The sequence below is a fragment of the Lycorma delicatula genome, chromosome 9, assembly GCF_047948215.1.
Source record: "Lycorma delicatula isolate Av1 chromosome 9, ASM4794821v1, whole genome shotgun sequence".
Lineage (NCBI taxonomy): Eukaryota > Metazoa > Arthropoda > Insecta > Hemiptera > Fulgoridae > Lycorma > Lycorma delicatula.
Genome location: NC_134463.1, coordinates 90,547,233 through 90,573,735, shown reverse-complemented (window position 1 = coordinate 90,573,735; position 26,503 = coordinate 90,547,233). Strand labels below are relative to the sequence as shown.

General features: G+C 26.1%; 1 protein-coding gene across 3 annotated transcripts in view; it reads right to left on the bottom strand.

Moving 5' to 3' along the window:
• Nucleotides 1-927: 927 nt before the first annotated feature.
• dsb (scavenger receptor class B member debris buster) overlaps nucleotides 928-26,503 on the bottom strand; it is a 397,095-nt gene continuing 371,519 nt past the window's right edge. For all 3 annotated transcript variants that reach the window (XM_075374397.1, XM_075374398.1, XM_075374395.1), the window contains 6 exons: nucleotides 26,067-26,273; nucleotides 24,625-24,769; nucleotides 19,012-19,260; nucleotides 17,213-17,331; nucleotides 14,708-14,830; nucleotides 928-9,335 (listed from right to left, as the gene is read on the bottom strand). In XM_075374397.1, the coding sequence (XP_075230512.1) occupies nucleotides 9,030-9,335; nucleotides 14,708-14,830; nucleotides 17,213-17,331; nucleotides 19,012-19,260; nucleotides 24,625-24,769; nucleotides 26,067-26,273 (1,149 nt within the window). In that variant the 3' untranslated portion in view covers nucleotides 928-9,029. The remainder of the gene's footprint in view (nucleotides 9,336-14,707; nucleotides 14,831-17,212; nucleotides 17,332-19,011; nucleotides 19,261-24,624; nucleotides 24,770-26,066; nucleotides 26,274-26,503) is intronic.

Below are 26,503 nucleotides of genomic sequence, written 5' to 3'. Positions count from 1 at the left end.
TAGTTTAATATTTTCTCCATCATCTACATATAGTGCCAATTGGTTTTGGCAAGTTTGAAATAATGTTCATTAAATCAATAATATCTATTCATAAAGGAAGTGCTTATAACAATTAATTAGCAGCAGCAACAATACAACATTATCATGTTTATTATTTAAATATGCAGGAGCTTATTATTCCACTGTGGATACTGATAGACTGTTTTACTGAAGATAAATTATTGTAAGCTTTAAATTAAAAACAATCACTTAAATTCAGTTTTCTATTTGAAATCCTGTAATTGACAATAATAGACTTAACTCTAGTTACCAGCACTAATTGGACTACCAGCCATCATTGGAAATCAGTGTTTTATGTGAATAAAACCCAGTGTAAGATAAAAGTGATTTTTATTGAAACCTAAAACTGAAAACAAATTATAAAAGCTACTTGAAAACTTGAAAGTCTGATTTTACGTGCAGAAGGGGAATTTGTGAAAAAAGTGCTTTACACACTAAAATATTAAAGAAGAATCTACCACTGAAATGTTTTCATGCTAATCATTGTTGTAAATTTTGAAATGAGAATCTTGCAAGTTTTTCAACCTGTCTTTCACTCCGTATTATCTGTATTTCTGGTTTATATCTCTATATTCTAATGTCAAAATAATAGTAACACAAATTGAGAGTCATTTTTAATATGTGTGACAATAATTTTATATAAAACTAAATTAATATTTTTTTAAATAAACACATGAATAGAACTGTAGATTATGCCAACTCAAATTGTATTTGAAATTGTTGTGAAACATGAATAATATATAAAATAATATAATATAATATATATATATATATAATATAATATATATATATATATATATATATATATATATATATATATGAAGAATATATATTCATAAAAATATTTTTATCTTTTTAGTATACAGATTCTAGGGCAATACATATTCTACAGTGAATGTAGCTAGCACTAGGTTATAAAAAAATTATATTTAATATAAATGAATAAATCAATGGTTAAATGCAGTTCATTATAGAGAGATCAAATTTTACCATAATTTACCATAAAATCTGAAAGATATGAATTTAAGAGAGGCATGTCTAAAAAGTAAGTTGTTTAAAGCAAAAATTGGTAATGCAAAGATTACTTTGATGAGTTCCAACCTCTGAAAGAATATGTAAAAAAAAAAGAAAGAAATCTCTAAATAATTTAATTTTTATACTATCAGTAATTTTTTTGAACAGTTAAACAAAGATGTTGAGTGTTGAACATTATAGATTTTTAAAATTTTGGAAGCTTTGCTTAATTCATGTTAGTAAATATAAAACATAAGAACAGGTAATGCATAAATATAATAGAGTTAATATATTTAAGAATGAAAGCTAAAATAAATTTGTATACCTTTTCATTATAGTATTAAAGTGGCATTATTGACAACTAAAATAAAGGCCATGGGTTCATTTCCCAGGTTAAATTAAACTACCTCTTAAGGATACCTAAAAAACTGTGCTCTTGATTTTACCTTTTTAATTATGAACTACAATAAAACTGTCATTATCTTGGTTAATAGGACATCACCTTTGATAAACCATAAAATATTTTTGTTTCTATATGCTTTGCATTTATAAGATGCTCTTGCAAATATACCAAGGTTTTTCAAATATATAAAAAAAATACTTACCCACAATTATTAAGGATGTAAAAAAATTTCTCCAGCAAATACAAATACAGTCGGCCCTGATTTACAAAAGAGTTATACTTGTGTCAGTGTCATTCATATTTCAGTACAGTAATCTTTTTTCAGTTAATTTATTCAAAGAGAAGAAATTACTTTTTTATTCATATTAAATATGAAGAACTTCAAAAGAAATACAGAAATACAGTTAATTGGAGTTTTAGTCTAGTGAAATATATTAATTTTGGAAAATATGTTGATGAAATTTATTGTAATCAAAAAAAAATAATGCTGAATGTAATGAAAAACTAAACAATAATCTATAAACTAACTTAAATTACAAAAGATATAAAAATTAATTATATTTTACGAACTAGTAAAATGTGATATGTTCAGTGAAAAATATTTACAATTAATTGTTTTAGAAATGTAACATGGAATGTTTTTTTTTTTGAATGGATATTAAATATATAATACTATTTAACTATTCATATAACTACTACATACTATAATATTTCATGATATACTTTTTTATGTTTTATCTTAATTCTTCTTTTTTTGATAGTTTTCTTTAATTGAGACCTGGCTTTATTTATTTATAACAATATCTATATAATTAAATTGTCTAATCTAATATTTTTGTTTTCCTTTTTTTAAAAAAAAAGAAATGTTAGATTATTGTCTGAAATCAAACAATTTTATGCCCGTTAAGTAATCTCGATTTTGAAAAAACTAATCTAATACTAAAGATATTAAATTATAATATATCAGTACAAAACAAAAAAAAATAACAATTATAATAATAAACAATTGAGGTGAATATAACTGACTAAATTATAATTAATTAAGTTTTGATAATAATATAATTGTTTGGTTATTTTTTGACTAAAATATATAGAACTTATTTATATACTTTATTTACAATGAAAACTGATGATAATAATAACATTAATATAAGTCAATAACAATTATAATAATTATAAGATCTATAATCACATTTTTTTTAAATGGATTAGTAGCAGTTTCATTCATTAAAAATAAAAATTATTATCTGAGGACAGATGGTTGTTTTAGTAGATATTTCAAAGGAACTTGGAAAAAATTGACAAATACAGTCAGTCAAAGCCATTCTCTGAGTTGTTTACAAACTATATAGTAATTTTCTATTAATAAATTACTAGGTAAAATAATAGCTTGTATTATTATATGAATAATATAATCATTTTTTCTTTTCGCTCTTTTTTTTTAAATATTTAGTTTTTCATTCATAATCTAACTTATTCATACAGTTTTTATCTGTAAACTTATTGAGATAAAAATATGTACAAACAAAAAGTAAGAAAAACAATTGTGAAAGAAATGGATAAGTTGCTTGTTTGTTTAGAAACAATCTAGATTATGAGGTGAGCGAATAAAATCTCAATGAGAAAAAAGAGTTCATTGATTAGTCAACGACTAATCAATACAATATCAAACAACTGGTAGACAAAGTCATAATGTTAGTAGCTATATCATTGAACATCTGATTAATCTGTTGTTTTGTTAATCTTTCAGTTTCTACTTTCTATTAACAAATGAAAAGTTGAGAAACATTTAAGTGTTTTGACAGGTCATATTTAAGTAATAAATATGACCAATCTTATGGTGGCTGATAAGTGTTAAGTATATTTATTAATATTAATGAATATAGTTAAGGTCTATTAGGTCAGCCCTATCAAATAATCAGCCCTTAAACATGATCCTAATCTGTGAGCTTAGTTTGGAGAAGAATGCAGTGACAAATTAGCAGTGTTTTTCCATGACTAGTTTCTTGGTTGCATCTAATGATCACAACCTTAAAAAAACGTTGGTGAAAATCGTGACTAAATATTAAAGGGAAAAATTTAGTAGAAGTTAAAAACATACATGAGACAATGGGAGTAATCACTCTAAATTTTAAATATAGTTCAGTGTTTCTTTGAACAATCCAATACAATAAAAGAAATCTGAAGATATCTAGGTAAAATTATAATGAAGTGAACACATTGTTCATAAACATTGCTGACATAAACAACCATGAATATGCAACATGTAGTCCTTCACTGTTCAGGCAATCTGCATAAAGTTCATTAATATTAATATTGTAGTAAATCACAAAGACAGATTTAAACTTGATAATTAATTATTTATAATTTCTTTATTATATTGTATAAATATTTTAAAAGTAATTACCAAAACAAGCTATAGATGTGGAAATAAATTTTTGATTACCTTTTTTATGTTAATGTGGTGAATTATAGATTAATGATTAAATGACTAATTTTACTAAAAAAAAATCAATTATTTTAGTATAGAATAAAAACAAAAGAAAACTTATTTTTAAATATAAAAATAGGGATTATTGTTGTGTTTATGGATTTTATTAATACAATTAATAAAAAGCAGAAAAAATGAATTTTCTTCAGTTATGGTAATTTTCAAATTGAAAAAAGGTAATATTAAATAGTACGTCATGCACTACTTCACATTATTACTATTATTATTAATACCTTATTGAACCAATATTTAGTGAAGTAATATGTTGTCAGAGAATTAATCACAAAAGACTGCATAAAATTATCATATGAGTTGTGTTATGGATGCTTTGTCATGTTATATGACTAGCTGAAAAACTAATCCATTAAATTTTAGGAGAATACTCTTCTTCTTACAGACTAATAAAGATTATTTTAATAAATTTTTATGTAAATATGTCTTTTCAGGTAGTAAATAAAAGAAAAATGAAAATGTACTTGGGTCGGTAACAAAGAAACTATTGAATTATCACATGTCAACAGAATTTAAATATGACTGATGATGAAGTAGTAGCTAACATTGAAAGTAGTTGGTGATGTAAGAGGATATTGTTTCGTTCTATTACTACAGATTTGAAATCAAACCCTAACTATATCAGCCATTAGATTTGAAATTGAGTACAATCTCACTCATAGAAAATTAAAGCACACCATATTAAAGTTAAGAAATGAGGTTATCATTTAAAGTGTGAGATTATCATTCAAAGGTAGCAAAAGAGTAGAGAATGTCAAGGAATAATATACTGTAAGTAACATCAATTGGCATGGGGCACTGCGAATAAAATTCATAAAACAGTTGACCATTTTAACACTATTTGTACTGTATTCAGTTAGCTTGTAGAGTGAGGAATAAACAAATGTTTTGTTTGTGGGTTCATCATGATTCTGCTGAGTCACTTCCCTTGCATCAGTGCCGATTCACAATGCAACCATATCTATACACAACACTATAATCATTACTCATATATTAGTCACCGTATAATTAATACATCATATAGCAGTCATTGTAATCAAAAGTTTATGTAACGTTGTCTTCTCAGTTTAAAACCCTTGATCTTTTCATATGATCACTCTTTTGTTCTTGTGCTCAATTTTTAAACTTAAGGTCCAATTACTGCAAAGGATTTTGTATATTAAAAATAATTTTATTGTGTATAAAATTGATGAGTTAGCAAGATAGAGTGGCAAAACCATGCTTTGATTACCGCCCTATCATTGTGTACTCAACCCGATTGAGTTAATTTGGGGACAAATCAAAAGTTACATAACATCAGAAAATACAGATTTTAAAATATTTGATGTTAAAAATTTATGCTTAAAAGACATTGATAAAACAGGCCAGCAGGAATAGAAAAACTGTATAAAACATGTAACAGATACTATTCAACCAAATTATTGGGAATTTGATAATATAATAGAAAAAAATTGAGCCTCCTGCTGTATCTCTTAATAGTGACAACACTATGAATTTCTCGCAATCAGATGACGAAAACTGAATTGAATTTATTACTTGTTTATCATAGTAATTTAATTTTAGATATTAGTGAATTTTTACTCTTTATGGCCAACTGTCAATTTCATAACTCTTAAAAAACTCAAATAAAATGTCTTCATTTCTTTAAATTTAAAATATATACATATATAAATTTTGTGAAATATAATAGAGAGTGATTACTGAATACTAACATCATGTACTTTCTTTTAGCATCAGGATTTACAGGAGATGCTTGTAAATCGGTCACCTGAACACTTGTACTCTGTTTACTTGAACTCTATAAACTAACTAAATAAGATATATTAAACAATACTCTATTTTATTCTATTTCCTAATCTTAACTGGTGATAGTGAAGAGAAGATAGTATGGATTCAAAATTGATAATAAAAAGGTAATATTTGTACTATTTCTGTGGTTTACTTTTTATTTAGATGCTTATTTCTTTATGTTTATGAAAGATGATCATTCATTAAATACTTTTTCACTAACAGTTTTGTTCATAATCTTTTGTTTTAATAAAAACTTTTATAATAAATTAAAAACATGATCATCTGTTTTAAGTTACTTAACTCATTTTAATTAAATTATAAAATACAGTACTATAATCTGGAATTGCTGAAGCCATTCAATTCTGATTTATATTAAATAAACTATGGATATAATGTTTTTATTTAATAGAAAAATTTCAGGTAACTTTAAATTTGGTCATGTTTTTCATTTAGTAAAAAAAAACAAAAAAAAAAACATATTCTTCAATTTTGACTACACTGATACAAAAACAAAAGTATTGTTTCTAAACATTCCAGTAGATAAAATTGTATACATAACTAAATAAACATAATATTATGTAGACTTTTTTTGAAAATATATTATATTATTATGTCTTAATTTTACATAGTCTCTTTTTATAAAATTTTATTCCTAAAAATTAACTTTTCATTTTTCATCGTATGTATACATCACCTAATGAATTTTTAGAGGATTATACTGTGTACATCTATTTATACTGTGTATATTTCTATTTATCAGCAGGTCAGTTACTTATTTTTCCTAAATTTTTATCACAATGTTTTGATATTTTTGGTCAATTATGTAATTTAAAATAGTAACTAATATACAAAATATGTCAATATTATCACATAATAATTAATAGTGAAAAATAATTATCAAAGGTAATTACAAAAAGGGATTTTTTAAATTAAATAAAAATTAAAAAAACATGTATATCCAAACTTTAGAGAACACAGATCTGGCAATCAAAAGACTTCAGAAAAAGTAATATTATAATGTATAATACTCAAATTTAAATTAGCATGAGTATTAAAAAAAGAAGAGTGTATAAAATAATTATGATAAAATATTATTTTTCATGGACAAAATTATGAGTAAAATATTAATCTCAAAAACATAAACATATGATTATGACAAAGATTTGAGGCTACAGATATATTTGAGATATAAAGTATGATGATTACAAATATTAAACAGGATCCAGGATAAACAAGCTAATAAAATAATCATAAAATAAAAAAAATTCTTAATTCTGTATTACTCAAATTATTATTTTTTAAATAATATGACAAAGATTTGAGGCTACAGATATATTTGAGATATAAAGTATGATGATTACAAATATTAAACAGTATCCAGGATAAACAAGCTAATAAAATAATCATAAAATAAAAAATTCTTAATTCTGTATTACTCAAATTATTATTTTTTAAATAATATATGCAGTATAAAGTATTTTGTTTATATTTTTTTCTTTTGCTTTATTCTTAAAATATCTGTACTTTGGTAAATATTACTAAATAAACTTATTTATTCAACTTTATTTTGAAAACTATGTCATTTTTTCATTGATTCCTTTTCTTTTAAAAGGAACTTCCTATACTATATCTGAAAACTTATAAATCCAGAGTAGGTTCTGGATTATATTTTAATCACAATTGTATTTTCTGGCTATCATCAGAAAATTACTGTTACATGATAGACTTGTTCAATTATTGTGATTTTGAAAATTCTATTTAAAATTAACTAGCGCGTGCAATGATAAACATACCATCAGGGGAAAAAATAGAATTTTTTTCATGTGGTGGTATACTACTCATTTCCCTAACAATTTATGGAAGCTAGATTACATTAATTTTATATCAGAATTACCTTACTTTAATTTATTTACAACATTACAATCTAGTGATAAGAACAATATTTTTTAAAACTGATTTAAACATATTCATCAGGTGAGAATTATGATGTAATGGCTATAATATTGAAGATTAACAAGGGTAATTAAAAAAAAATGATTTGGTAAAGACCCTGTAGTTTAAGATAGAATTTAAACGATAAAGTAAAAAATACTTTTTTCTTTTCCTGTTCAGTTGGCCATCTGGCTGTCATACAACATGACTTAAGTATTCTTTTAAACCGACAGTTTACTAAAAAAGTAATTGAAATCTACAGAGGTTTTATTTACATAACACAGCAACATTATGTTGAGTTCTTTTTATTGTAATAACAGCTAAATGTTTTTAATGCTGTAAAATTACTCATGCATTTTTTTGTGATTAAATTTCTTAATGTATGGTTTTTATATTCATCACAGAGAAAATAAGAAAGAAAGAAAGAAAGAAAGAGAGAGAGAGAGAGAAAGAAAGAGAGAGAGAGAGAGAGAGGGAGAGAGAGAAGAGAGGGGAGAGATTGTATAGTTTAAACTGATGAAGTTTTAAACTACAAATTAGTTCATAGATAATAATATTAAGTCTCAAATTTGAGTAATTTCTGCTGCTTTCATTTCCTTTGAGTGCACAAAATAAGTCACAAAAGTTATCAGAAAAAGGAACAATAATTTATAATGACCTTATAATCATTTAGAAAGAGAGTTATTACTATACTATTGCTCAGAAAACACAATCTCATTTATAAATTATGTTAATAGCAATTACATACTGGTGTTATCCACTTGAATAAGAAAAGCACAAATTTTTTTCCTAGAAAGCTAACAATATAAAAAAAATAATATTGACGGGGAAATGAAATATGTTACATATTTGAATTAATAATAATTAATTGGTACTTAATGTAATTAATTAAATATACATTGATTTTCTTTACAATATAATAATGATAATAATATGTAAAAATATATGTATATTTATTGTCTTAATTTAATAACAAAAAGTAAGAGAGAAAAACGCTATGTTGTTACCCTCAAAACATATCTTCACTTAGTTATGTTTAATTGCTAATCTGTAATGATTGTGGCTAAATTGTTAATATTTAATCTATAAATGCTACAATTATATTAATAATATAACCAGTCCTCAAATAAATAATTTTTATTTTTTCTACTTAATAGAAGACCACGTTAAATACAAAACAATACACTCTCTTTTTTTTTAACTGACTATCAGTACAGTAACTGCTAAAAAAAGTTCTATAACAGAATGAGATAAAATTTATTTTGAGCATCATTGAGGTAACAGTCCTCAAAAAGATATTTTAACATACTATAACAAATTAAAGACTCATAATTCTGAATCGATTGTAGCCTCTGTAGATGTATTATGTAAAAGAGTATATGAATCACGAACGATCATTAAACGATGTTGACCATTAACAATGAAATTACTACCTCTACGAAATTTCTGTTTACCTCGTTCAATATTTTCTCGTGTAAAAACAATGTTTTTATATGCTTGCACAAATACACTGACCAGAATAATAACTCCTGTTATTATAAATCCGTATGTGATTACTGGCGCTACAATATCTGCAAAAGTTGTTGATAAATAAACCCAACGGTGGATTGAAGGTGTTAATTCTCCAACTCCCTGTAAAACATGTTATAAAAATTATATATCAGTAAAACTAACAATTTAAATGTAACAGTACTATGTTACATATTTTATACTGAATATTCTGAAATTAAAATTTTTGTAACACCTTGAGAAAAACTGTATAAGAAAATGTTTTTAAAGAACGTTAAAGGTTTAAACTTTACTTTAAAGTAAAGTAAATTTTTCAATCCTCATAACAATTAATATATTTATTAAATAGTTATATGAATATGAAATTATGTACTTTCATAATATGGTTTAATTATTTGGTTTCATTGAAATGTAGATATGCTGTAGCAGTGTATCTGAAGTTGTACATGTGAAAATTTGATGAAGATTGGTAGAGTCGTTCCTGAGTTACGGTCAATTTAAGGATGATAACAGGCTTTGAATTGGTGTACTCGTATTTTTCACATGTGCTTATGCAGTGAGTCACAGGGGTGAGTGAGTTTAAATTTAATGGTTGTGTGTAGGGTCTACTCATTATTTTAAATTATTTCATAAAATTTTGGTTATAATAATTTACTTTTCTTATAAACAGAAAATTTATTTTAGTATTAAATAAAAAATGATACCTCTTTTTATTTTTCTCAATTTATATTTTGTGTATTTCTTGCACATTTTTAATGTTAATTATAATTAATTTTTCATATTTTTAATTTTGTTTTAATTTTTGATTTAACCGAATAAAAGTTTAAATTCTTAAACTAAAAGGATTAAAGATTTAAAATTTTAAATAAAATGAATAAATACATGAAAAGGTATTATATTTTGTGAAGTTTGTAATGTAATTTGAGATGAACATAGGAATATGTAATACAGCTGATGCGAGTAAATTGTGAAAGCACTCCTGGATAATAGTGAAATAAGGTAAATCATCCTATTTTATTTTTTCTGTACTTTGGTTGACCTAATAAAATAAATATATTTTATATGGTACAGAGGAGGATGATTCTTAAAAGAATTGATTAATATATATATATATACAAATTCATAAAAATAATACACTACTATGTTAAATTTAAAATTAAAATTATATTGACATAACTTACCAAATATATTTCCAATTCAGTATTGCTAATGTAAGAATAAAAAAAATTAATTATAAAATAATACTATACTATGGTAAAAATTATTCTAGCTCTTAGAAGTGAGAAAGTTGTTTTTGATTTTAGAGGCAATTATTTTCACCTCTTCTTATGACTCAAAAAAAATCTTTTATTTGTGTGATGAAATCATTTAAACAAAATTGTATTCATTTCTTTATTTTTCTATGATTTTTCTTCAGACCTCAATTGCTCTTATTTTATTTCTTAAAAGTTCATAAATTTGTCTTTCATATTTAAACATTTTAAAGACTCTATTTACATTTTTAGATGTATAGCTTCAATTCTTTTCTTTAATTATCAAGTATTTTCTATGACACAGTAAAACAAAAATTTCAGCTAAAGTTTTAGAATCAATTAAATTTCATATTTGTTATTAAAACTTTAAGTGATGAGGATAAATAAAAAAAAAAAAAAATTTTTGAGGCATTCAGGATAAAATCAATAAATATCAAATCAGAAATTAATGAATGCTTTTCATACATATTCTACTGAGTACAATACATAGGAAGTTAATTAATAGTTATGGTCCTATGATGTTTTAACAAATGGGTAATTAGTTGTCAAAACTGAGAAACCACAGCTTACTTAAATGACTAAAAATTTATCAATTTAAATTATTTTTCTCTTTTGTAATGATGCATTTCGTTTAGTTCTATCATAGAGAATTTAAAAAAAAAAAAAAATATTTTTATAAACACGTAATATTTTTAAATAAAAAAGTAGAATAAAAAATGCTATATATGAAGAGAAAAAAGTAACATATACCTACAGATATATGGTACTTTTTTCTCTTTTGATTGTATTACATTACAACTCAAGATTCAACCAGAGATCTCAAGATGTAAGATACAACTTAGATCTGAGATACAACTCAAACATTTTAAATGGAAAGGGTAGGATTGTGACAAATGAGTTTAAAGATCCTTGAAAAACAAAAAAAATTGATGTAAAAAACTTTAGACTGACACCCTTAACCAAAATCCAAAATAAAGGGCATTTAATATTTTTAACAGCTAGTTTCAACAGATCATGTTGAGGTAGAAGCATTTGCTTCATTTTATTTTTTCATTTTATTATTTTTTATTGTTTTTATTTTTATTTTTTTTTTTAGTGTTTTTCACTTTTAAGCAATAATTTAAGAGGTACTATAAATCAGTAATTTTTAAAACTAGCAGTGAAAAATATTAAATGCCCATCTTTTTGGTTAAGAGTTGTCATAGCCCAATGGTTTTTGTCAGATTATTGCTTGGTTTTTAATGCACTTAAAAATCTTACCCTTCTTATTTGAAATTTTTGAGTTGTTTCTCATGTAGTTCCTTCGATTCTTGGGGTATGGTAATCTAATATAAAAAAATAAATAATTTCAAGGTTGGAGCAATTGTTAAATTTAATTTTTCTGTTTATTAGTTGAAAAGTTATTTAAGTGCGTTCGCATACTTTATGAAAATTCTGTATATATATACACACACACACACACACACACATAATATATATATATAATTCTCTTAATATAAACCATCTAGTACAGAATATTGAGATAAGACATATCTTACCTTAAGTTTGTCATGAAAGTACTTACACAGGATTCTGCATCCTCAATCATGAAATATTTAATTAAACTGCATATTAAAAATATTAAAATAATGAAAATTGCATATTAATTTATTATATGAATGTGCTACTATTTGTTATAGTTTTTATAAGACAGTCTTCCCCAAACACTATCTGATGGTTCTTAAAATTGAAATTTTATTTGTATTTATCTATTTACATAGATAAATACAAATTTCTTTTATGTTTAATTTTATGCCACCTTTATTAATTTTTAAAATTTCTAAATTTGTGTTAATATAAAAAATAGAATGTTTATTGTTCATTAGATGGTCTGCCATATTAGATAAAGCTAAATTATAATTTTTATAATTTCTATAATGTTCAAGAAATCAAGTATTAAAAGATCTATTTGTCTTTCTTATATAATACCATCAGAATCATTACATTTAATAGAATTTAAAATATAATTTAACAGTACAGGGATAAAATATGAATCTTAAAAAGATTAATGTCAGTAAAATAATATATATTCATATACAGAATGATTCCAAATTGCACAGCAATCTTTCAGGAGATGATTAGAAAGGTTCATATAAACGTAGGTCAGCAAACAGTTCATCAGTGAGTTTCGGCTCGTGAAACATTTAGACCAGCTTTCTGCTCCCGCTGTGAAATTAAACCATACTAAAATTCTTGGGGTAAAAATTGAGGGGTAAATTTGCTGCTTCCCTTATGGTTTTTGATCTAAGAAATTGAATAAAAGTGGTTCCAGACCTCTATCTCATTAAGGTTTTAAGAAAAACTGGATAATGCACAAAAAGGTTTTGTTGGAAAATATACTTTTTTAGGTTTGGAATAAAATAACTTTATTAATTTACTAATAAAAAAATAAAAATTTCTATTTAACTTTGTAGAGAATTTAATTCTGAGAAAACTGATGTAAATAATGTTTATTAAAATTAAACACAAATTTGAGAAGTTAAACTTTAATCAGAAACAAAACAAACAAACTGCATTGTAAAAGTGATAAAATTTTAAATAGAACAATTTATATACAAATTATAAAAATAAATCTGAACAACACCCTTTTAAAACGAATTATAATTTTTTATTTTTTTATAGGTTGGCAATAACAGTTGAACAACAATTAAGTTGTGTCTAGCATATGAGTGTTCATTTTAGCAGTGTCTGTGCTGTTGTTTGGTCAGTCATTCACAGTGGGTGATACCACAGATTTGTTTGTTATTTTAGAACCATTTCCTGAAAGATTGCTGTGTAATTTGTAATCACTCTGTATATCAAATGGAATTTATGGAGCAGGAGAATATATACTTGGCTAGCAAAGTTACTTCACAATGAACTTGAAAGTTATACTTATACACCATGTTTCAAGTACGCTAGTTAAGCTTCTCTCATAATATATCTTTTTTACGAACAGGAACAAGAAAAAAGACGACATTTAGACATGGGAGATATGTATTAAAACTCTATAGAAGCGAATGAGTTAAGAAGTAAAATAATGTGGATAGAGTCAGGTACAATCTTTTTACCTTCCCATTTCTGTATTATAGAAGTTTTCTTATTTTACCAATAAATCTTAATAGGAATTATAAATATAATTTAGAATTTTACAAACCTCCCATTTTTAGAAGTTTTCTGTTTTAAAGAAGTACCTTCTTTTGAAACTTTTCATCATATTTTACACCATACATACAAAAAATGTAATTAATACTTTGCAATAAATAATTAAGAAAAAGATTAAAATTTAACAAAGAAAACACAGCCAGTCATAGCAAACAAATATGATCAGTAGTTTTTTTAAGCACATTATTAAACAAAATAATATGTTATTATTAATTACTGTAGTTCTGAACTGTACTATTTTTAATATACATTAATTTAAACCTCTAACACAGTATTTAAATGAAAAAAGAGCAATCTACATTTGTTTATTACAATTCACTTGAAACAAGTCAATATGTGGGTTACTAGTCTCTGTTACTTTCAATGAGTTAATTTTACATTAGATGTCATTTTGTAATAAATATAGTCAAGATAGGTCTAAAGCAGCAAAAACATACAGATAAATGCATAAAAAAAATCCAAATTCAAATTTGAATATGTGTAAGAATTTTCTCAAACGCACTAATTAAATCTAATGGTGTATATTACTTGATGTTTTTAGAAATGCAATATAAACATAGATAATTAACTGTATTACTATATTACCTGTTTATTGGTGGTTTACTATAGGTCATAGATCATTTTTATTTCAAGAAAATAACAAGTTTCAAGTACAATTGTTAAAAAATCATTAAAAATGAATTAAAAACAAATAATAAATAAAAAAAAGTATGAATTCAAACCTTTGAAAAAATAAATTAAAAGAAAGAAATAGTTTAAAATCTAAAAATGATATAATTTGCTATGATGACTTCAAATTGAAAGAAAAAAATGTAAATCTCCTGAAACTCTCAAACTGGGTATGCCAGACGTCATTTACTTTAAACTACTGATAGTGATTATGTAGCAATTGAAGTACAGTAATTAGTTATTGGTTGTTTACTTTTTAGTAATCTTAATTGTTTTATTCCAATAATCTAATAAATATAATTTTCTACAGTAATAAAATAATTGTATTATACATGATGTTTACTAAAAAGAAATGTAAAATACATAATATTTCAAAATATTAATACCTACCTCTTCGAGCCACATCACAGGGAACATCATACTGCGAAAATTATTGACTATATGAAGATCAGAATGATCTACTTTTAAATTAAGCTGAACTCTAACTTTAGCTTCTATAGTAACTCCCAGTTTCTAAAAAAAATTAAATCAAATAAAATTTTATATTAATTTCTACCCTTCATTGAATAATATATGAAAGTAAATGTAAATGAAGCTGTGAAGCACTAGCAATGGATTTTAGAAATTTATTTAAAAAAATAAAATGTGTGGAGATTTTATTTATTTCATTCAATTTGTTTAAATAATTTAAATAAATAATATATGATTTCTTCTAAAATCGAACTAAAAGTGCAAGAATGAAATAAAATTCAATTTCAGTATTTCATAAGGGTGAATGATTAATAAATTATACATTTATCGTTTATTTATTTATTTTTATTATAATTATAATAATTGTGATTTATTTAATAAACTAGCTGCAGGGCATGCCTGTGGCACGCCTCTGCAGCTAGGCTCTCCAGGCAGGTTGCCCTGGTGGGCGGTGTCTTGGAATGGGATTAGTAGGTGTCCAAAATTAATTACATCTTGTGTAAAAATATTTTTTTCTGAATGAAGAAAATTGATATAACAAAAGTTAAATTAGAAATTTAACTCTAGATTGATACTAATGAATAGGGATTTTCTGCTAGTGATCGGTACATTCTGGTGCCTACTTTTTGGTTAAGTTCATTGTTTTATGAAGAAAAATAAACACATAAATAAATAAAAAATATGTAAAAAAAAACTTTAAAACACTACTCTTAACGTACTAAAAGGTAAAAAATAATTTTAGGACAGTATCAGAATGGATTTGATAACAAGCTTTGATGGTGATATGTAAGATTACATGAAAGTCGTAGCTTCAAATTAAAAATTTGATGTTTTTGCCAATTCTTTCTATACGTGTTTGCACCCCTCTTTAGGCCATTCATCATGCATAAGGAAAAATTGGCAAAAACATCAAATTTTTAATTTGAAGCTGACTCTCACATAGTCTTACATATCACCAAGAAAGCTTGTTGTCAAATCCATTCCGAGATACCGCCAAAAATTATTTTTTACATTTTAGTGCGATTAATTTAAGAATGGTGTTTAAAAAATTTTTTTTTACATATATTTTATTTTCTACTTTTTAGTCTTCATAAGTTTATACTTTACAGCTGCGCTAGCACACATATTTGAGTGTATTTAGCGAAAGATCGGATCAGTACGTTTTACGGTAGGCAAAGGCAATCAAAATATAGGGTTAAATGATTTAATTTCCCAATAACCAAGATCCAGTCGATCTAGAGTGTACCCGATGCATGAAACAGTTATCGCTTGACCTACTGATACATACGCCGTTTGAATCATGAAAATTCGATGAGATATTGTGGTGGTTCCCCATTGCACCCCCTCCCCAATTTCTGAATGATGCCCCAGGGCACTTGAAAATATTATCATCCAATGGGGATTGGGAGCGGATGGGGTACTGTCGAGGAAAGTCAAAAAAATCTTTCAGTATGCTAGGACCGACTATTTTTGAGATATTTGCAATTTTCATATGAATTTGGATCTGGTTAAAAAGTACTAAATTTTCCCAAAACTTTGATATATATATATATATATATATATATATGGATATGTATTATCTGTATATATCGATATATAATAATCTGGGGATATCGATGTATAATAATATAACTAGTGTACACCTGACCACCACGAGACATGTACTAATGAATCAGTTTTTTCCGCTAGTAATTGGTACATTCTGATGCTAAGGTACAGGATGCACACACAGACACACATACAAATGCCGTTTAGTAGGATTGGATTATATATTTTATTAGAATCAATAAAAAATTATCCAGTCTTGCGACAAAGATGCAAGACAATCACTTGTGACAAAGTACCTTGTAACAAAATAAAGACAGAAACTAATCACATTTTTCAGTAAATATTTCAAAATAGAACCTCCACTGATCAAGATCATAAGAGAAATTTTTTTATGATCTCTTAATTTATCATAAAAAGAATCCAAACTTACTAGCAATCAACCTTTCATTATGGTAATAGAAAATTAAAAAAGAGTAATTGCTTCTGTTGATAAGCTTGACAAATATAGAAAACATGTGTAACACAAATTTTTTACGTATAAAGAAAATTCAACTTGCTGACTCACAAAGATCACTGCTCACCACTGCATATGCCCCTACACTTATGGGGAAATAAACAAATAGAATAGTCTACAGTATAGATAAAAACATTCTGATAGTATTTTTCACACATTAAAAACGGTTTAAAATTAAATGTAATAAATTAAAGACATAAATAAGTAAAAATAACTTAGAATTATAATGTACAAAAACATGGTTACTCTATTTTATAATCTGAAATTTTGTTGATTAAATGTATTTAATAGCCAAAATTAATTGTTAATTTTTATGACACGAAGTTTACTTCATATTATGTTTCATACATATTTTTACTTACAGGCTGAATCTTGAAATATGTTTCATGCTTTTCTTGATCTGGAGATAAACCTTCAACTGATTCTAAAAGTTCCTTATCAGCTTGATAGAAATGTGGAAATGATAAATAAACTGGTGCATCTAAAATAATATAAAAATTTATGAAAAACACATAATAAATTATATAGACACATAATAAATTATATTTGATAGCAGTTATGTCTGCTATCAAAGTATTGTAAAAATAATAATTTTTAATGAGATTTTTAATATATTTGTCATTAGGCCCTGATAACTACAGGCAGGATGGGTTCTTTCAAGTTATACTTGAAAACACAGCTGGATTTACATGTTTTGTGCCTATGGGCCCAGGCAAAATTGGTGCCGCTACATCCCCCAACTATCCTGTTCTTCCCCATCAACTATCCTCCTCATGGAACTAATTTTTAACCAACAATATTCCAATTATCCTTCTAAATCATCTTCATAAATCATAAAAGTTTGTAATCATTTTCTTTAAACATTTTAAAATAACATAGACAGGTTATACATCAATCCCAGTCAGGCATCGCATTTTCACACACACTACAAATCATTCATCTCATCCCTCTGAAGCAATACCTAATGGTGGATCTGGAGGTTAAATACAAAAAAAAAAGGTTATGTACCAATACACCCTACTGTATACTTACTACATTAACTTTTCTACTGATGTAATTACAAAGGTGAAAATCGACCTTTCAAAACGTGGTGTAAAAGGTATTAATAACAACAATTTTCAGATATAATATAGAGGCTATATTACCTAAAAACTTAACTTCAGTGAAATTTCTAAAACAAGTGAATCTGTAGTACATCAAAAGTGCTTACATCTTGCTTTGATATCAGCAAAATCATTAACAACACCATGAAAATCAAGTTTCATAGTAAAGTCTTCTTCGATTGCTTAAACAGCTAGATGAACCAGTCTCCTCTGAAAATGAGTAGATCTCAAATGATTTTTGATTCTTGAGGCTGTAGAAAATGATCTTTCAGCTGCACACTTTGTTGCTGGTCTACATAAGTACACTTTAAGGCAAATACTTATGTTAAGATATAAGTTCTGAAGATTTTTTGATTAGAAATCTGTTAAGTTGCGATAGTGACATTGACATTTCTTCAGCATTAGCATTGTCATAAAAGTCAAATAAATTTCTTCACTGACTAGAACAATTGTAATCAGTAATCTTAAAATTAACTATGTAATCCCAAGTACACAAGTACTATGATTTTCATTAAGATTTTATTATAGTTACAGATGTTATTTATGATGCTTAACTGTAACTAAATGTGTCGATTTATAATTTCAGCAAGACTCAATTATAATTCTACTTAGTAAGTTTTTAACTGGTCATTAAAGACGGATGTTGCATGAACTATGATCTCCCAGGACCAGTCACTGATGATCTTCAAGACAGTTAATACAAAAAAAAAGAGACATAGTAAATTCTGGCAACAGAATTTAAGCAAATGCAAGCTGAAGAGAACTATTATTACGCTTTATCTACTAATGGTGTACAATATAAGTCATTTTAATTCAGTTTCTTCAATCAATCAACTCAAAATTTACAAATAAATTAAAAATATCTAATGAATTCTTTTATTAAGTCTAGCCTAGTATTTATTATTTTAGGCTTAGGATTATTATTATTATTATAAGAATCATTATTGTAAACTTAAGATTATAATAATAATAATGTTTTTGTAACAAATATTAATATACTAAAAACATCACATTTTGATATAATTCACATCCAGCAAAAAAATTATATTAACACTTACTAAACTGACAAGGACTAATATTTTGAAGTCCTTTAGGTGGACATTCACCTCTACCAGGGCAGTAACATTTATTTTCAGTTTTCTTTTCACCATTTTCAAAAATATCATCATCTGGGGAATAATATCCAGCAGTTATTCCTTCCTTTTCTACATTGTATCTGTACCTTAAAGGCCAAATTCGACAAAGATCCTTATCATAAACATGCACTATATCAGAATGTGTAAGATCTCTTGGTGGGAACAAAGATCCTGTAACATATTTAAATACAAATATAAAATTGCATGATACTCTATTTTAATGTTTTCCAGTATCTGTAATATGTTAACAAAAAAAATATGAACAGTTAAATTATAATATTATTTTTATTTGCAGCTTAAATGGCAGACAATATTAATGAACGTTAATGAACAATTCTTAAATTTAAAGTTAAAAAAAAATCATTATTAATTCTATTTTGGTCCTGGGTGGTGAACTGCTCTTATTACAACTTGATGGTTCTGTAATGTAATTCCTGAAACCATCTTAGAAGTAGCAACCTGAAAATTTATATCTGTGAAGCAAGGATAAAATTCTAATGGATAAAGTCACATATAATTAATCAGATCCCATAGAATCCTGTAGTGTAACAATGCGTGCAGTTTCCTTTTCAAGTAGTGAATATTCATTAGTGACTAACAATTGTAGTAATCAATGCTATTTAAAAAATTAATTTATATATGTATACATTTTGACAAGTTATTAAGTGGGCAGAAAATAAATAATATTATGTTCAAATTAAAGGTTATTAAAGATTGATTCCAAAATTCACAATATTATAATAAAAAATCTATCACAGTATAGAGTGCTATTCATATATATGTAAACAGATGTTATATAAAAAAAATCCCTTTTGGCACGCTGGAAGGCGAAGATTTCACGGCGTAGATTTCACCAGTGCTAAGTACGGGACAAAAAACCCACAGGGTTGGTCTAGTGGTGAACGCGTCTTCCCAAATCAGCTGATTTGGAAGCCGAGAGTTCCAGCGTTCAAGTCCTTGTAAAGCCAGTTATTTTTACACGGATTTGAATGCTAGATCGTGGATACCGGTGTTCTTTGGTGGTTGGGTTTCAATTAACCACACATCTCAGGATTGGTCGAACTGAGAATGTACAAGACTACACTTCGTTTACACTCATACATATCATCCTCATTCATCCTCTGAAGTATTATCTAAACGGTAGTTACCGGAGGCTAAACAGAAAAAATAAAGAAGAAAGTAGGGGACAAAAAAAGATTTCCACCTTAAAGTTAAGGAAAACTTCAAATTTACTCAGTACAACAATGGCTGCATGTGAAAAAAAGTTTCACATGTTTCAGCATGCGACAAGCCCCATCTTACAATTCCAGCAACATTTTGGTCATCCCTTGCCATAAGGTCAGGTTATATCAAAAATTGTTTCTGACAAATTTTTAGGTAACGTTTAGAGGACTAAGGACCACTTTAAACCGATACGATACTGTGCACATTAAGGGAGGTATGCATTTTTTGGTCTTTGAAATCATATTTTTCCACCCCCTGGGCCAGTGGTTGGGGATATCAAAAAACTTTGCTTAAATAAGTTTTAGGCCCTTACCAAAAGAATAGCAGGAACTTTAAACGAATTTGATATTTTACTTAATAAGAAAGTTATAGCGATATTTTGCTTTTTTGAAAAAGCCCCCTCATTTCCACCCCCATTGTTCAATTTTGCCCATTAATGAACTCGACTGAGATTTTGGATCATTATATTTTACCTATCAATTTGAAAGTGATTTTTGCAAAATTACGGCAGTTATCGTGTCCACAAGAAAGTGAATTATATATATTTATATATATGTAAATGTATATATAAACTTTTGAACTGATGGTGGTTTTGAGGTCTGGGGAATGTGAAACGTGAAGATATGTTGAAATTTTCCAGAAGTCAAATCATGGTACCCATTACAATAGGTAGCTTTCTTATGAAATCTACCTAATACACTAGGAAAACTAAACTCATATTTACTCACAAATACTTAGATTTAAAAAACACAACAGAATAACAACATTTTTCAAATCATCGATTTCTGTAAATCATTGCATGATTTTTGAAATCATACGATGATTTATATAAAATAGAAATTACATAAAATTTTATGCATGGCACATAAAACCCAAAATCACACACACTTGAACAAAGTGAAATTAACAAATACAATAAAGATGACAAAAACAACTTGTTAAAGGAAAAACACAAATAATATATATTATTCAATTACAAAATTAAGGGATTTCCAAACATTTTTAAGGTAGTGTTACTGGATTATTCAATTAAGAAGGGACTGATAATTAGAAGTTCAAAAGTTCTTTGGAAGAAAATGTTTCATTAATTTGATAAAAAAAAAAAAAATAAAAGATATTTAACGTTTAATAATTTTAATGAGTTAGCAAGTTTCATCATGCTGTTGATGTTTTTTAAAAATCTTATAGTAAATACTATTAGTGAAATTGTAATTATATTTAATATTTTTAAAATCAATATTAGTTACGAACAAACTTCAAACAGTTCAACTTATTACTTTTTTGCAGAAATTAGATTTTACTATAAATAATAAATTTGGAAAAACAGTAAACAAATTATATAGCAAGTAGGTTACACAGATTCTCTTAAAATTCTTACTGTTGGTTCTATTATTAAAAATGTTCAAATTAAATGTAGAAAATATAATTATTCATTCTCTTTTTAGCAATCATAAAATTCTCTGCCAGTAATGAATCTTATTATTATTTTTCTGCAAAATAGGGTATTGTCTTTTGTTTGGTTAATTTTTTAATTTAAACATGTATTTAATGGGCATCCAGAAAAAGTTTACAGAACTCCAGTGAAGAAAAGTAATCAGGAATAAGAGAAGGCAAAGTGAGGAAAGGTTGATCTACTCACAAAGCAAATGGGAAACAAGAAAAACAATCACACACAAAATAATGCTGTAAGGACTCCTTCAGACAGTCATCAACCAATCTGCTAATAATATCTGCTCTGATCACCCAAGATATCTGATCTATTTTCAAATCACTCAACAGACAACTACTACTTGATGACAAACACAAACACATATGCTTCAAAATGAATTGTTTTTCTGCCAGAAATAAAAGAGCCATTTGAGAGACCTACGTTTTCTAATAGAAAGCCTTGCCCATCTCCAGAATTTTTAGGCTTCTAGAAAAATCCATTATAATTATAAATGGTCGATTTGATCCTACTGGATGATGTGAAAATCTTTTACTAAATTTTATTCCTGGCATGTAAATCACAATGAATTATTTATATAAGAGGAGAGATTGGATCACCATTTTAAACCATTATAAATGGTCGATTTGATCCTACTGGATGATGTGAAAATCTTTTACTAAATTTTATTCCTGGCATGTAAATCACAATGAATTATTTATATAAGAGGAGAGATTGGATCACCATTTTAAACTCCAAAACGTTTTCCTATGAAATTTGGTTAACATTTTATTTGCTGAAATTCTTTTGCTATCCTTTCAATTTTTTTTTTGCTGAAATGCATTTTCATCATAAATAATAAAATATGTTCCCAATGGAAAAGGTGTGATTCACTATCCAAAATATAAAAGAAAATTACTGTTTGCCAAAGTTGTAGAAAATTATACAGGTTTCATTAAACATATTTTTGTCAGATTTATCCTGAGTGAATAAATGGCAAAAAAATATTTTTTATCAAAAGAGAGGTGAACCTGTGCTATAAATATTTTAGCTCTATATAATATATCCATTCTGAATCTTTTATTTAAATTAGTTGGACTATTCATGCATAATCCATTGACAAAAACAAAAATTAAGAAAATTTGCACATTCTTAATAATGTGCAAAAAAAATTCTGATTATACATAAACCACAATTTTTATGTATAAACTTGTATTTGTTTCTTTAGACAACAGATTTTATACAATACCTCAAATGGAGCCCTCTCAGCAACTTTTAAACAATGTTGCTGAGAGGGCTAATTAAAAAATTTGTTTATGACATTTTTTTTTGTTTTTATTCTCATTCTCAGAAACAAAATTCATCTGCAGAGAATAAATAAAAAAAAACAAAAAAAACAACTGTCCCCTTAAGATGGCTAGGAATCATCTCCGATCAAAAAATCTGATTATTATCTACAGAACTAACTTTAGGTTTCATTGCTTAAACTTTTTATGTAAATGAATCATGAGTAAGTAAACCAAACAAAATTTATACCAAAAAGTAGTGTAACATAATTTTACTCACATTTGTGGGAATCGTATACCTAAGAAAATAATTACACACTGTAAACTGTAAAACATTGATATGGAAAATTGTAAAGCTTTACAGTAGGACAATAAACACTTTTCTGGATAAATTTATTTATAAACAACCCTCTATTATCAAAAGTCACAGTGGTGAAAGAGTTATTCAGATTGATCCATGATTCCTGAATAGTTTTAAGCAAAAATCAGGATATATGTTGTTATCCTTATACATGTCCTAAAAGTTAGAATAAAGAAAAAAGGTTATATAAACATGGATCTGGAAACGCTTTGTTTTTGAGTTATAGCTTGCTGAATTTTTTCCTGATTTCTGCTCCAAGGGCAAAAATGAAGCCATAAATTCTTTAATTATGGGATAAATTTGATGGTTTGTATGATATACAAAATTTTACATTTCATCTGGTATAACAGAACACACAAACATACTGAGTATTAAGACAATGTGGATGTAGAATTATATAAAATAATAAAAATTCTTACTCCCAAAATTGGTACAACAAAAATTTTATAAAAAAGTTAATAAATATAAATAAATAAAAACAACACAACAAACACAATTATATTAAACTATAAAAATTAAAAATAAGTAGTTGAAACTATACAAATTTAAACCGCTTAGGAAAAAATATTACAATATAACCCAACTACAACCATGGTTATAATTATAAAAATATTCATAAAAAAAATCATATAGAAAACATAAACCCTAAAATCATATCTTAAAATTTTTAATGTAAAAATAATGTTATTCAAATGATGTTTGTAGTTAGTATAACAACTTTAAAATAAAATATAAATAGTGATAATAGATACATAGAAAATACTGATAGAATAAAACCATATACAAAAAATAAAAAAATCTGTAATTCTAAACTGTCCTAATTTGCTGAGTGCTTAATAAAAATTAAGAATATGATTATCAACAGATTAGCACAAAAACATATAAAAAACATAGTATAATTAAAATAATATTGGAGCTATAAATACTGAACACATAAAATCACACTGCACAAATTGGGAAAAAAGGAGAAAATCATATTGGTAACAATGATAACAATACATATTTCAAGAAAGAATTCACTGATGTATCAATAAACACTATTTTAATACTGTGAAAAAGTAAATATTGACTTTTTATTTGTGTGTGTGTGTGTGTGTGTGTGTGTGTGTGTGTGTGTGTGTGTGTGTGTGTGTGTGTGTGTGTGTGTGTGTGTGTGTGTGTGTGTGTGTGTGTGTGTGTGTGTGTGTGTGTGTGTGTGTATGTGCGTGCATGCGCACACAGTATACAGATTAATTTACCTTCAGATGCTCTAATCGAATTGCATGGCTTATCATTCCAAAATGGTAAATGATCTAATCCATTAAGTTTATTGAGTAATCCAAAATTTTCCATACCTGCATGACCAGTATACATTGTATGCACTTCATCAAGAGTACCATTTCTCTGTTAAAAACAAAAATAAAATAACATTGTATATGTTGTGATTCAGTCATTTCTGTTTCAAAAAGTTAAATAACTAAGTTACAATTTCATACATGGCATTTACCTGATATCATAACATTTTTAGATGAAAAATTCTCAAGAAAATCTTAATACATACCCAAACAAAAGTAATAAATCAGAATAATGAAATAATGTTTATATTTTAACAATGGTTTACCATGGAGGAAGGGAATGAATTTTATAAGATGATATGGAATCTTAATTTCAGTTTATTTAGAAAATGAATTGGGATTTTTATTATTTTATAAAAAAAAAGTATTGTGAAACTAGTGTTATACATTGTATTATTAATCTTGTAACTTAAAGTTATATAATATTTAGCATATTTAACTAGAAAAACTATATTCAAACCAAATAACATAAAATGTAAATTGTTAAGTCCACTACACAAGGCATTAGTGTAATTGTTAGCATTGCATGTATGGGAGTGTCTTATGGGAATTTCCATAATGGATGGTAATTAAAAATAAATTCTATTTACTATAAATGAGTAAAATCTACTCAGTAAATGAAGAATCTTCACAAAAAATTTAATTCCAGTAGCTGCCAAACGATTATTAAATCCTGAATGTGCAGTAGGAAGTAGCAAGTAGGGTTTAAAAACAGCCTTATAACAGATAACTAGTTACCTGTTAACTTGTTTAATCTTACCTTAAAACAGGTAAGCTAGTTAAATACTGACAAGATTATGTTCATACACATTCTATTAACGTTCTGCTATACTATTCTGCATTGTTGTCTTTGCTAGATTCAATTCATGGATTGTAATCTAATTGTAATTTCATAATAACCAGAGCTATGCAATGACAATATAAGAATGCAACGCAAAATAATCAACAGGTTTTACTTTAAGAACAAATTTGTTTAGCTCAGTGGTGAGTATGTAACAAAATGTGATTGAATCAGTGGGAAATAAATGTAAAATGATTTACTCCCTAAGTTTCTGGCTTGCGACTAATGTGAAAACCATAAAATAATATCTTTAAAAAATATTTTCTGAAAGTGTGATAAAGAAATTTAGAAAATGAGTTCTAATTTTTATGATTGATTATTCATTAGATAATCAAGAGTATTCAAGTAACTTAAAAAAGTATAAAAATATAGATATAATATAATAAAATTTGGGGTAAAAATAATTATATAACTTATATAATAATACAAAAATAAGTATAATTTTTCTAATATATCTAGTGGTTGTATTGTCATAATAATAAAGAAAAATATTATAGTTACTTACACCTAAAAGAAGACCCATTTTTTCAGGTGGTCGCTTTCCTCGAGGATAATACTTGCTCGCAAGTTTGGTGAGTGTATCATCATATCCAAATACTAATTCTTCCGCAGTAATTGTTTTGAATGGTTTCATTTTTACAAATCCACCCAGTAAAATTGAAATACCATATTTAACAAAATGGCCCAAATTTTTAGTAGCACTTGTTAGAGTCTGTAACATTTAAAAAATTGATGATAACATTTTTCCACATTTACAAAACATATAACTAAAATTAAGTTTAAGAAAACTATTTAAAAAGAAAATAGAAATGAAATTTTGAGTTAATTCTATAATTACTATTTAACAGACTGGATCAACAAATTTCAAATTTCTACATTAATCAGACTGGGCAAATAACAAGTAGGTAAAAAAGAAAAGTAAAACCATTAACAGACCATAAT